Source organism: Suncus etruscus, chromosome 14, assembly GCF_024139225.1.
Source record: "Suncus etruscus isolate mSunEtr1 chromosome 14, mSunEtr1.pri.cur, whole genome shotgun sequence".
Taxonomy (NCBI): domain Eukaryota; kingdom Metazoa; phylum Chordata; class Mammalia; order Eulipotyphla; family Soricidae; genus Suncus; species Suncus etruscus.
In genome coordinates this window covers 94,153,052-94,167,365 of record NC_064861.1, presented here as the reverse complement: position 1 = coordinate 94,167,365, position 14,314 = coordinate 94,153,052, and the positions used below count along the sequence as shown (strand labels likewise).

The window sequence follows — 14,314 nt, the reverse complement described above, 5'->3', positions numbered from 1 at the left end:
GCCAATCTGTCTCCTTTCTCATGGGCAGCCAGAGATGAAATCTGCTAGCCCAATCGCATAAGCAGACATGGAATTCTCGTTGATTCCTGCTCGAAGAGAGTGGGGGCAGTGCCTTGCCCTCCCCTGTTGTCTTTCCGGAGCCACTCTCAGGACCAAGAATCCCTGAGGTGCTGGGCTCTGAGAAAATGCACACACCTTTCAGCAGGCACTGAAGGAGTGATTGCAGGTGTGTTGTGCTCTTTTTCTTCCAGGCTCCAAAACAAGAGGCTGAACCACATGGTCCTTCTCAGCCTCCTCCTCTGGCTCACTCCCTGCAACCCAAGAAGAATCCAAAGCAGAAGCAGAAGCCCCAGGAGGATCACTGTGCTGGGAGCCATGCAGAAGCCACTCCACCTCTGCAGGCCAGCCAGGACCAGGAGGATGAGGTTCAGTACTCAAACCCTGGGTCTTCCAGGCACCCAAAGACAGCCACGAAGAATATGTGGAAATCAGGTTCCACTGAGACTAAGGGTCAAGGAATGAGAATCAATATGGTGAAAACTCTGTGAAGAGAAGAAATCCAGAGATAAATAGGCTGGGACCAGAGAGAGGACAGGTAACAGTGGAGAAGTCACTTGCCTTCAGCTGGATTCAAAGCCCAGCACTGCAGAGGGTCTCCCAAGTATGCCAGGAGTGAGCCTTCACCACAGAGCCCGGAGTAAGAGTTGAAAATCAACAGATGTGACACAAACAAAAACATTCTCCAAGGTTGATGTATTCTGCTGAGCATGTCTCTCCTTCTGAGCAGAGAAGCTTCAGGAGAGGTTCCAGCTGGACATCAGGTCTCAGGGTCCTCTGCGATGGGGTGTCCGTGACTGTTCTCAAAGAATGACCTGTGTCAGCTCACCAAGGGGCATACTAATATCTTCTCATGGTTCCACTTGTGAGCTGCATTTGGGTTTACTATTTTGTATGTACAGTGTCCAGGGGTGCATATTGAAAGAGAGAATTTATGTTTGCTTGTTCACTTGCTTGTTTGTTTTTTTCTGGTGATGCCTAGAGAAGTTCACACTTTAGTCTGCAACAAAGAGAGAAAAGAGAGAGAAATTAATGGACTAGAGCTTGGGCTTGCATAGGAGGCCCTGAATTCCACCCTCTGCATTGCATGGTCCCTCAATGCCATCAGGTTGTCCCTGATTGCCACCCTGCAACAAAAGACTTACACAGAACCTCAATATAGCTATTGTGACCCTTGGGCCCTGCCTGAAAAAGACTGAGCCCAGACCACCCCAGAACCCCCCAATCATTTTCCTTCCCACAGGCCCACATGCCAAAGCCTGCAGTGTGTGAACTTTCATTCCTGCTCTCTCCAGAGCACACATTACAGGGGCAGTCCCAACCCCAGACACCCCCCATGCTAGTTTCCTGCTGCGTCTCCCAATGACTCTCAAGCTGTCCCACAGTTCAGTTGGTGTGGTGGAGTTCTGTGGACGTGGTGGGGTGGGGGAGGAGATCGGGGAGTGGAGGGTACGCTGTGGCTGCTCCAATCATGAGTCCTTTTACGCCTGGTTTCACCCCCTTGATCCACAACTTCCCCAAACCCTCTGGTCACTTCCCCTCCTGAACGACTCAGAGACATAAAAGTTGGGGAGCCTGAGGAGTGAATCGGCTGCAGAAACCTGCTTGAGGCCCCTTCATTTCGACATGGAGATGATCCCACTGCTGCTCTTCACCATGCTGTGTAGTGGTGAGAGGCTGAGGCCAGGTGTGGGGTTCCCTGTTTGGCGAGCTCGGCTGACCTCACTCTCTTCTTAGGGTCGCAGGCTTTGGATGATGGGTATCAGCTCGAAGTGCAGCCAGTAGTGTGGGCACAGGAGGGGCTCTGCGTGTTTGTGCCCTGCACTTTCAAGTACCCCCAGGACAGCCAGTCGAGCACATATGGCTACTGGTACAGATTATCAAGGAAGCCATACAACCAAAAAGAGGAACTCGTGGCCAGCAACAACTATTGGAATTCACCAAGCACCAAAGGACGCTTCCAGCTTGTTGGAAACCCCGAGGATGGAAAGTGCTCCCTGCTCATCACAGATGTCCAGAACAGTGACCAGGGCATGTATTACTTTCGGGTGGAGAATGGTGAGTCCGTGCAATACAGTTACACAAAGTCAACAGTCTTCCTTGAAGTGACAGGTATGTGAGGGGCACAGCAGGCCCCAAGCACCACCCCACGCTGCTCCCAACCTGGCACCAGTGCCTAGAACATGCCTCCCTTCTCTGATCAGATCTAATGAAGCCAGATATCTACATCCTGGAGCCCCTGTGGCCGAACCGCTGGGGGACCGTCAATTGTGTGTTTAACGCCACCTTCGACCACTGTCCGGCCCCCTCCTTCTCCTGGGCTGGGCCGGTTCTATCCACCATTCGGTCCCACGTCAGCACCCATCAACCCTCAGTGCTCAAGATCGCACCCCAGCCCCAGGACCAGAGAATCAACCTCACCTGCCGTGTGAGGTTTACCCCACAAGGCCGGATTTTCGAGAAAACCGTGAGGCTGGATGTGGCTTGTGAGTAGGGGGTCAGGGCTGGGGGTGGCACTGCCACTGGAGGGTTCAAGAGGCAAAGAGGGCCCGGGGTTGTCCTCAGCCCACCCCGTTAGCCTCTCTGGGGCAGAGTCAAGCATTGAACCCTAGCCCCAGATGTGCCCACAGACTGCGGGGTTCCCAAGTTTCCCTCCTAAACTGACCTTGTTGCTTCCAGATGCCCCCAAAGACCTCGTTATCCGCGTTTCTCAGGTCAAAGGCGCAGGTAAAGGCAGCATCTGGTTATTTGGGGGCAGTGGAACATTGGGGAAGAATTAGTCCTCCAGGGAGCACCCTCTTGGCTCTGTCTCCACAGCCCCACAGTCCCAAGGCAAGGGTGACCCCTCCTTCCACCTGCAAGCCCAGCAAGGAAGCTTCTTGCAGCTGCTCTGTGAGGCCTCCAGTCACCCTCCTGCTTCTCTGAGCTGGTCCCTGGGGGACCGAGTCCTCTGGTACTCCAACCCCAAGGACCCCAGGGCCCTGGCGCTGGAGCTGCCCTCACTGCAGGCGAGAGACACGGGGAACTACACCTGCCGCGCTGAGAACGCATTGGGCCAGAAGATGAGCGTGGTCCACCTGGAGGTGCAGTGTGAGTGGCCTGCAGGCGGTGCCAGGGAGGGAAATGTCAGGGCGTGGCCAATAGCGATGGACATGGACAGTGTGGGCAGGGCCTGATAACTGAGAGTTGTGTGGGCATTGCCAACACTACTATGAATGGTGTGGGCTTGGCCAGCACCACGTTGGCTTGTGTTGAGTGGGCGTGACCACCAGGAGAATGGAGGGAGTTGGGCGTGGCTGCCTAGAGGGGGAGGGATTATGAGTTAGTGGGCATCAATGCCTTGGGTGTGGCCTTAGGTGGGCGGGGCATAAGAAGGGGTGGGTTTAGGCCCAGAAATTGTTGGGAGTCTCGATTTCTGGGTGTGGCCCAGCAGGTGCATTTGGTGGTCAGGCATCAGCTGGTGTCCCTAATATCTGGGAGAGCAGCTTTCTCTGAGCCTACAAGGAGAGATTCCTTGGTGCAGAGCCAGGAATAAACCCTAGTCATCATCAGGTGAGGCCCAAGAATAGAAAGTACAAATGAAGTTGTCTGTGAGTGTAAAGACCCCTAGATTTCAAGAGTTAATAGCTAGGGTTTATGTTAGTGGTAAAGCAAATATTTTGAATTACGTCCTGGCACCAACAAGGACGATGGGAGTCTATGTTTTTGGGGTTTTTTTTTTTTTTGGTTTTTTTGGTTTTTGTGTCACGGAGGGAAATGTCAGGGCGTGGCCAATAGCGATAGACATGGACAGTGTGGACAGGCCCTGATAACTGAGAGGTGTGTGGGCATTGCCAACACTACTATGAATGGTGTGGGCTTGGCCAGCACCACGTTGGCTTGTGTTGAGTGGGCGTGACCACCAAGAGAATGGAGGGAGTTGGGCATGGCTGCCTAGAGGGGGAGGGATTATGAGTTAGTGGGCATCAATGCCTTGGGGTGTGGCCTTAGGTGGGCGGGGCATAAGAAGGGGTTTAGGCCCAGAGATTGTTGGGAGTCTCAATTTCTGGGTGCATTTGGTGCTCAGGCATCAGCTGGTGTCCCTAATATCTGGGAGAGCAGCTTTCTCTGAGCCTACCAGGAGAGATTCCTTGGTGCAGAGCCAGGAATAAACCCTAGTCACCATCAGGTGAGGCCCAAGAATAGAAAGTAAAAATGAAGTTGTCTGTGAGTGTAAAAACCCCTAGATTTCAAGAGTTAATAGCTAGGGTTTATGTTAGTGGTAGAGCAAATATTTTGAATTACATCCTGGCACCGACAAGGATGATGGGAGTCTATGTTTTTATTTATTTATTTTTATTTTTATTTGTTTGTTTGCTATTTCTTTATATTTTTTCCCTGCGGTGTTGGTTGTCAAACCAGGTATCTCCACCACTGGAAATCTCCTCTGTAGCTCTGAATGTAGGTTTTTGTTTTTCTCTTCATCATAGCTCAAAGTACCACACACCTTTCCTAACACTTTAAGAAGTCTTTTATTTCACTTTGGAGGTGGGGAACCTACATTCACGCTCAGAGACACAAACAGCAAGACTGGTATAGGAACCAGGGTCTTATGACCACTGGTGAAAAAGCCCTCCACCCTGCACTCTAGCTACAGTGCTCCAGTTCCTCATTCTGGGACACCTGTTTTCTGTTTAGATGCTCCTGAGGACCTGAGTGTGACTATCTCCATAGAAAATGGTACAGGTAAGAGAGATGGGGGGCAGGGTCCTGTTTGCGAGGACATTTAGTTCACCTTGCATGCGGCTGACCCAGGTTCAAACTTCAGCATCTCATATGACACCCCCAAACCTTCCAGGAGTGATTCCTGAATGCAGAGCTGGACTGAGACCTGAGCACCATTGGGTGTCGACCCCAAACAAATAAAAACCTGGGGGACAACAGGACAAACTGGGGTGGCAGCTCTGGAAGACAGGCCTGGAATCTGCAGGGTCCATGTCTTCTCCTCTCTCTGCCCCACAGTCCTGCAAACCCTCCAGAATGCCAACACACTCAGAGTGCTCCAGGGCCAAAGCCTGCAGTTGCGCTGTGTCGCCCACAGCATCCCCCCCACCAGACTGAGCTGGACCCAGGGCCCCCTCCCACAGAGCCCAGTGCTGCCCAGCGAGCTTGGGCTCCTGCTTATTCCTCGGATCCAGCCAGACCAGGAAGGAGAATACACCTGCCAGGCCCAGAACCAGCTGGGCTCCCAGCAAGTGTCGGTGACCATCCACGTGTGCTGTGAGAACGGGCTGGGGCCCAGGGTTGAGGGAAGTGGACCCCCCAGACGCCTAGCCCAGCTGATGCCTTGTCCCTCTCACAGCATCCCCCCAGCTTCTGGGTCTCCACTGCTCCTGAGAGGCTCTACGCTGCAGTTGCTTGGCCTGTGGACGGCCTGTCCCTGCTGTGTGCTGGTAGCTGGGGTCCAAGTTGCTGCCAGAAAGCAGCAGCAAAGCCTCTGTCCAATTCAGTACCCTGGGAATCTGGGCCAACAGACCCCCGAGCCTCTTGCAGTGCCTGAAAAGATGGAGGCAAATCTAAAACCTCCAAATCCTAGCTCTGGCTTACACCGGGCCAGACTCTGTTGATTCCCCTGTGCTATATGGTTCACTCATTGACCTTCACATTGACTCCAACAGGGGTCAATGTAGAACATCAATAGGAGTGCTCCCCACTTCAAAAATGAGGGGTGGGCTTGAGGGGTAGCATAGAGGGGAGTGTGTTTGCCTTGCATGTGACCAGGCTGGGTTCAAATTTGGACAACCCTTATGGTCCCCCAGAGCTACTGGGAGTGATTCCTGAGTGCAGTGCCGGGAGTAACCCCTGAAAACTGATGAGTGTGGCCCAAGAACAAAGACTAAAAGCAAGAAAAAGTGAGGAGTTGGGGAAGAACATAGTACAATATGGAGGGCCCTTTTCCTGCACAGGAACAAACCTAGGTTCAATCCTCGGCATTGTCTCAGTATGGTAGAAGGTAGAGGCAGGTAGAGGCGCAGAGCCTCATGGTGTGGCCTTAGCAAAAGGGCATGTACATCCTGGATAAGATGGGGCAAGAAGGACTGTGGCTTGGTGGGTATGACCAGCGAGCACACATGTGCCCTGACATTGTATCAGTGTTAGGCAGAGGCTGTTGCCTGACAAATGGCACAGGGTAGTGGCATGAAACTAGGGGGTGAGGTGTTTTGTGGCTCTGAGAATCTCTCAGAGGTCTGTCCAAATGTCTGTGCAGGCTGGGTGCTGGTGCGGGGGGTACCATGAGGGTGCAGGGGTTTCAGGTGTGGAGTAAGTGGGGTCTGTGGGATGTCGGGTATAGTTGGGGTATAGAGCAACTATGAGTGTGGGAATGGGGCAGGCGGATGTTGTGAAGATGTGGGGGCAATTTTGGAGCAGGTAGGAGAGATATGGGGAACTGTTTGGGGGCATGGAGTCATGTGAGTGGGCAGAGCAGGTGTGTAGATGCTGCCTGTGGGTTTCTGGGCTAAAGAACTTTCTCCTTATTCTCCACAGACACCCCAACTCCCTGTAGCTGTGAGTCTCAGGGCTCATGGACTCTGGTGCTGATGGTAATCCGGGGCACCCTCATGGGGACAGGCTTCCTCCTCACCTACGGCCTCACCTGGGTCTACTATAGCAGGTGAGGGGCTGCCCTACAACTAAGGAGCAGGAAGACAGGCAGGATGCTGAGATCTCCTGTTCTGCAGGTGTCAGCACACTCGAGGCCGGACACAGGGACCCAGAAGATACAGACATGACTGAGGTTGGATGCACGGGTGTTATGGACATGATTACCATTTGGATCACACAGAATCCAGTCACATCTGCTGTGTGGACAAAGCTCAAGAGGTTAAGTGTTCACTGACTTACCACACTCAGTGTCTCCTGCCCTTATGACTTTGCAGAATTTTACATGAGCCCTTGGATTAGCTGAGACTCAAAATGTGGGTTTAGATCCATCTAGGATTTCCAGGGCTGGGGTGCATCATGTCAAGCATAGTGGCTTTTTCGGGACTCTTCTTCCTTCAGCATGATTTTGTTGGGGGTCCTGAGACATAACATAGTGAGGAAGGCACTTAAATTTGTACACAGGGAAACCAGGTTCAATACCTGGCATCCTATTTGGTTCCTTGAGCACTATTAAAAGTGAACTTTGAGTAAACATCTGGAAGTACATTGCCCCGCCCAATAAAGCAAAATATCCTAATGAAGAGAACTGGAAAGTACATCAGTTCATACGACACACCCATGGCGGGAACCCCGAGACCAAGAATCCCAGGAATCCTTCGACAGCCCCTGCTGGCTCCCCAACTGTCCAAGTCACCTCCATGTGTATCTACTGCTCTATAGAAACAATTTTCACTTGGAATTCTGGACATTGTGGGGTTTGAGTTTGGTTCAGAGTTCGGTTCAGTTCTCCTGTGGGCCAAGAATGTCACTGACTTCCCGTTTATTTCTGCCGTGGGGAGGGATAATTTCAAAGTCACTGAATATTGATGCTGAAAGCAGGCACCTCCTGTTTGTGTTTGGGGTGCAAGACAAGGTCAGGGAGAGGGGAGAGCTTTCAGGACTCGAACCTGGAATAATATGTGTAGAAAGGACACAGTTAATTGAGCTGCACTGCCAGATGGTGCTTTGGTCATGTTTAGAGGCATTTTGGTGAAAGGTGGAATTTCTTTGTCTACACCCTGAACTACAGAAACAAGGTTGACAGGGAAACTTATCAGAGATGCTAGATTCATCTTTTTCAGCACAGAGCGAACATGGGCTCTCCTTTCATTTGTTCTAGCTGCAGGAGTCATGGCCTCCAGGTTCTACTGTAAGCAACCCAGTGAGACTCCCTGGATAAAACCTGATATATGCAGGGTAGTGGTAGGAGGACTGACGGGCAGAAATTTATGGAGACAGGGGTGCAGTGTTTATACCCATGAATTTGTCTTTGGGGAGAACCACAATGACAAGCTTGGCTCCTTTCCTCACACAGAGAATCCTCCAGATCTTCAAGACTTCTGCTCTCCCCACCTCAACATCTGAAGGTGACATTTAAGGGAAGAGCAATGGGTCAAATATGTTCAGACCTGGTAGGAGAAAACGCAGTGGTCTTGCATGAATGGGGTCCTGGGTGCCATTCACTCATTCACACACTGACACACACTAATATGCTCACACCACATATACGTACCTCACACACTCATATACATCATTTTCTCCATATGCATCAATGACACATACCACAAACTAACACACATATAGAAAAACACACCACACACCACAGAAACAACACTCATGCACTTACACAAACAATATTTTTTGATAATTAGAACAAGTTTATGTAAAGACATTTGCTAAGAAAAAGGGCATTTAATGAGGCTAAACTTTTGACAATCTTGCCTTTCTCTCAAATTAAAAATGAAAAGAAAAATTTGAAGAAGTGTTTGGAGCTAAAAAGAAAGAGAAAATAGATTTGACTAGAGAGAGAAGACAGATTCATTGAAGTTTGTGTGTTGTAGTTTGTGAATAGTTTCTTCTTATATCTCTATTTTTTTGCTAAAAATATGGAACACTTCACAAATTTGTGTGTCATCCTGCGCAGGGGCCATGCTAATCTTCTCTGTATCTTTCCAATTTTAGTATATGTGCTGCGGAAGTGAGCACCTTATATCTCTTTATATAACCATAGTTAAGTGTTATTTTAACCTAAATCCTAAGCTCCATTCTTAAAATTTAAATTACACCACATGAATAATCCATACAACCTATTCCTATTCAGCAAATAGTGAAAATGTCAAGTCCTTCTCAGATGGTAGATATTTGACTAAATAATAGATTGTTAATGAATGAATATAATAGGGTACTAACTTCAAGAAAAAATATTTATGTATGTGTTTCTTTAAAACTATTTTAAGGACCCGGAGAGATAGCACAGCAGCGTTTGCCTTGCAAGCAGCTGATCCAGGACCAAAGGTGGTTGGTTCGAGTCCTGGTGTCCCATATGGTCCCCCGTGCCTGCCAGGAGCTATTTCTGAGCAGACAGCCAGGAGTAACCCCTGAGCAATGCTGGGTGTGGCCCCAAAACAAAAACAAACAAATACAACTATTTTAATTGATTTACATGCTATGATTTATAATATTGCTAATGATTTCTTGTACTAATAATTTCAACTTCACACTTATCACCAATATACCCGCCTCCTTCTCCCAAAGTCTCTAGTCCCTCTCACCTTTATCGCCCCCCCCCACAAATTCAGTTGTGTGGATCAATTTTTCCTGTTGTTTTGTCTTTGGCTTTTGTTGCTACCTGCTCCGTATTTATACCTCACACAAGAGACCATCTTTAATTATACTTTTCCTTCTTACAATCTTCACTCAGAGTGCTGGCCTCTAGTTCTATTTTGTGGAAAACTGCAAAATTTGTTTTTTCTTAAATATGCATGATATTCCTTATATATAGTTATATAGTGATATATATATCACAACTTCTTTAACCACTTGTCCATAGTTGAACACTTGGGTTGTTTCCATATCTTACCTTTTGTATGAAATGCTGTGATGAACATAGATATTCATATATCTTTTGGAATTAATGTATCTTTTGGTTTTAGTGCAAAGAGGTGTTATTACTGGTTTGTAAGGAGTTCTACTATCACTTTTTCTACTATTATTTTTTTGAAATATCTCCATATTGCTTTCCATAGAAGTTGAATAGACATCATTCCCACCAACAGTGGATGAGTATTTCTTTCTCGCCACAACCCTGCCAAAATTGGCTATTTCTAGACTTTTCGATTTCTGCCATTTTCACTGGCATAAGATGATATCTGTGTTGTTTTGATTTGCACTTTCCTAGTCATGAGTGATGATGTACATTTTTTCATATGCCTATTGGCCATTTGTATGTCTTTGGGAAAGTGTCTGCTCATCTCCTGTTGGATTTTTGATTATGTTTTGTGAATGATTTATAGATCTCGGATATGAGCTCTCTATATGCTGAATTATTTTACATGCTTTTCTGATGTAGCATAAATAGTATGCAACTTGATATGTAGGCAGAAGTGTAGAAGAACAGTGCTCCTTGACTTAGGAGTGGAGAGAAGATTGTGGTCAAGATGAATTTGAAAGGACAGGAATTAATTTAGAAAGCAGGAAATCAAATTTTAGAGAATTTGTTGGAAAGATCTGAAAGAGGAGATAAAATTACATACCATAGGCTTACATAGAGAGGAAATAAAATTATATGGTTTCCAAACCTTGAATTTTCCATCCTTGTGTATTTGAATCTTTTTTATATTTTTATTTAAACAACTTTATTACATACATGATTGTGTTTGGGTTTGAGTCATGTAAAGAACACCACCCATCACCAGTGCAACATTCCCATCACCAGTGTCCCAAATCTCCCTCCTCCCGACTCAACCCCCGCCTGTACTCCAGACAGGCTTTCTATTTCCCTCGTACATTCTCATTATTAGGATAGTTCAAAACGTAGTTATTTCTCTAATTAACTCATCCCTGATTGTGGTAAACTTCATGAGGTGAGCTGTAACTTCCAGCTCTTTTCTCTTTCGTGTCTGAAAGTTATTATTGCAAGACTGTCTTTCATTTTTCTTAAAACCCATAGATGAGTGAAACCATTCTGCGTCTTTCTCTCTCTCTGACTTATTTCACTCAGCATAATAGATTCCATGTACATCTGTGTATAGGAAAATTTCATGACTTCATCACTCCTGACAGCTACATAATATTCCATTGTGTATATGTACCACAGTTTCTTTAGCCATTCATCTGTTGAAGGGTATCTTGGCTGTTTCCAGAGTCTTGCTATGGTAAATAGTGCTGCAATGAATATAGATGTAAGGAAGGAATTTTTGTATTGTATTTTTGTGTTCCTAGGGTATATTCCTAGGAGTGGTATAGCTGGGTCGTACTGGAGCTCGATTTCCTGTTTTTGGAGGAATCTCCATATTGCTTTCCATAAAGGTTGAACTACACGGCATTCCCACCAGCAGTGGATAAGAGTTCCTTTCTCTCCACATCCCCGCCAACACTGTTTGTTCTCAGTCTTTGTGATGTGTGCCAATCTCTGGGGTGTGACGTGGTACCTCATAGTTGTTTTTATTTGCATCTCCCTGATGATTAGTGATGTGGAGCATTTTTTCATGTGTCTTTTGGCTATTTGTATTTCTTCTTTGTCAAAGTGTCTGTTCATTTCTTATCCCCATTTTTTGATGGGATTAGATGTTTTTTCTTGTAAATTTCTGTCACTGCCTTGTATATTTTGGAGATTAGCTTCTTGTCTGATGGGTATTGGGTGAATAGTTTCTCCCACTCAGTGGGGGGCTCTTGTATTTTGGGCGCTATTTCTTTTGCGGTGCAGAAGCTTCTCAGTTTAATATATTCCCATCTGTTAATCTCTGCTTTCACTTTCATCTTTGAAGATGCCTTTAGTCTCAATGTCCTGAGTGTTTTACCTACGTGTTGTTCTATGTATCTTATGGTTTCATGTCTAATATCGAGGTCTTTCATCAATTTGGATTTAACCTTTATACATGATGTTAGCTGGGGGTCTAAGTTCAATTTTTGCAAGTGGCTAGCCAGTTGTGCCACTTGTTGAAGAGGCTTTCTTTGCTCCATTTAGAATTTCTTGCTCCTTTATCAAAAATTAGGTGATTGTATGTCAGGGAACATTCTCTGTGTATTCAAGCCTATTCCACTGATCTGAGGGCCTGTCTTTATTCCAAAACCATGCTGTTTTGATAACTATTGCTTTGTAGTACAGTTTAAAGTTGGGGAAAGTAATGCCTCCCATATTCTTTTTCCCAATGATTGCTTTAGCTATTCTAGGGTGTTTATTGTTCCAAATGAATTTCAAAAGTGCATGATCCACTTCTTTGAAGAATGTCATGGGTATCTTTAGAGGGATCGCATTAAATCTGTACAATGCTTTGAGGAGTATTGCCATTTTAATGATGTTAATCCTGCCAATCCACGAGCAGGGTATGTGCTTCCATTTCCGCGTGTTCTCTCTTATTTCTTGGAGCATAGTTTTATAATTTTCTTTGTATAGGTCCTTCACATTTTAGTTAAGTTTATTCTAAGATATTTGAGTTTGTGTGGCACTATTGTGAATGGGGTTGTTTTCTTAATGTCCATTTCTTCCTTATTACCAATGGTGTATAGAAAGGCCATTCATTTTTTGTGTTAATTTTGTAGCCTGCCACCTTGCTATATGAGTCTATTGCTTCTAGAAGCTTTTTCGTAGAAACTTTAGAGTTTTCTAGGTAGAGGATCATGTCATCTGCAAACAGTGAGAGCTTGACTTCTTCCTTTCCTATCTGGATTTCCTTGATATCTTTTTCTTGCCTAATCGCTATAGCAAGTAATTCCAGTGCTATGTTGAATAGGAGTGGTGAGAGAGGACAGCCTTTTCTTGTGCCAGAATTTAGAGGAAAGGCTTTCAGTTTTTCTCCATTGAGGACAATATTTGCCTCTGGCTTGTTGTAGATGGCCTTTAACTATATTGAGAAAGGTTCCTTCTATTCCCATCTTGCTGAGAGTTTTGATCAAGAATGGGTGTTGGACCTTATCAAATGCTTTCTCTGCGTCTATTGATATGATCAATTGATTTCTATTTTTCTTGTTGTTAATGTTGTGTATTATGTTGATAGATTTATGGATGTTAAACCAGCCTTGCATTCCTGTGATGAAACCTACTTGATCGTAGCGGATGATCTTTTAATGAGGCATTGAACCCTATTTGCCAGGATTTTGTTGAGGATCTTTGCATCTGTATTCATCAGCGATATTGCTCTGTAATTTTCTTTTTTGGTAGCATCTCTGTCTGGTTTAGGTATCAAGGTGATGTTGGCTTCATAAAAGCTATTTGGAAGTGTTCCCGTTTTTTCGATTTCATGAAAGAGTCTTGCCAGGATTGGTAGAAGTTCCTCTTGAAAGGTTTGAAAGAATTCATTAGTAAATTCATCTGGGCCTGGACTTTTGTTCTTGGGCAGACATTTGATCACTATCTTAATTTCCTCAATAGTGATGGGGGTGTTTAGATATGCTACATCCTCTTCCTTCAACCGTGGAAGATTATAAGAGTCCAAGAATGTATCCATTTCTTCCAGGTTCTCGTTTTTAGTGGCGTAGAGTTTTTCAAAGTAGTTTCTGATTACCCTTTGGATCTCTACCATATCAGTAGTGATCTCTCCTTTTTCATTCCTAATACGAGTTATCAAGTTTCTCTCTCTCTTTCTTTGTTAGTTTTGCCAGTGGTCCATCTATCTTGTTTATTTTTTCAAAGAACCAACTTCTGCTTTCGTTGATCTTTTGGATTGTTTTTTTTTTGGGGTTTCCACTTCATTGATTTCTGCTCTCAGCTTTGTTATTTCCTTCTGTCTCCCTATTTTTGGGTCCTTTTGTTGAGTACTTTCTAATTCTATGAGCTGCGTCATTAAACTATTCAGGTATGCCCCTTCGTCTTTCCTGATGTGTGCTTGCAAACCTATAAATTTTCCTCTCAGTACCGCTTTTGCTGTGTCCCATAGGTTCTGATAGTTTGTGTCTCCATCATCATTTGTTTCTAGGAAGGTTTTGATTTCCTCTCTGATTTCATCTCGGACCCACTGGTTATTCAGTTTTAGGCTATTTAACTTCCAGGTATTAAAGTTTTTCTTCTGTGTCCCTTTGTAGTTCACATATAATATCAGGGCCTTGTGGTCAGCTAAGGTAGCCTGCAAAACTTTTTTCCTCTTGATATTATGCAGGTATGTTTTATGTGCTAGCATGTAGTCTATTCTGGAGAATGTCCATGTACGTTAGAGAAGAATGCGTATCCAGGCTTCTGGGGGTGGAGAGTCCTGCATATATCTTCTAGGCCTCTTTCGTCCATTTCTCTTTTCAGGTCTAGTATATTCTTGTTGGGTTTTAGTCTGGTTGACCTGTCAAGTGTTGACAATGCCGTGTTGAGGTCTCCCACAATTATTGTGTTGTTATTGATTTATTTTTCAGATTTGTCAACAATTTTATTAAATTTTTTCTGGCCCCTCATTCGGTGCATATATGTTTAGAAGAGTGATTTCTTCCTGCTGTACGTATCCCTTAATTAATACAAAATGTCCATCTTTGTCCCTTACAACTTTTCTGAGTATAAAGTTTGCATCATCTGATATTCGTATGGCCACTCCAGCTTTTTTATGGGTGTTTTTTGCTTGGATGATTTTCCTCCAGCCTTTTATTTTGAGTCTAT

General features: G+C 45.4%; 1 protein-coding gene and 1 non-coding gene across 2 annotated transcripts; one reads left to right on the top strand and one right to left on the bottom strand.

The window, feature by feature from the left end:
• Positions 1-1,669: 1,669 nt before the first annotated feature.
• LOC126028651 (sialic acid-binding Ig-like lectin 11) lies at positions 1,670-6,713 on the top strand. Its single transcript, XM_049787591.1, has 7 exons — positions 1,670-1,726; positions 1,795-2,169; positions 2,262-2,543; positions 4,735-4,782; positions 5,059-5,339; positions 5,399-5,489; positions 6,583-6,713. The coding sequence occupies exons 1-7, from the start codon at positions 1,684-1,686 to the stop codon at positions 6,711-6,713; spliced, it is 1,251 nt and encodes a 416-aa protein (XP_049643548.1). The 5' UTR covers positions 1,670-1,683.
• A 1,905-nt stretch (positions 6,714-8,618) lies between these two features.
• Positions 8,619-8,724, bottom strand: LOC126029040 (U6 spliceosomal RNA). Its single transcript, XR_007502698.1, has one exon. It is a non-coding gene; the product is annotated as a U6 spliceosomal RNA (small nuclear RNA).
• Positions 8,725-14,314: the final 5,590 nt, after the last annotated feature.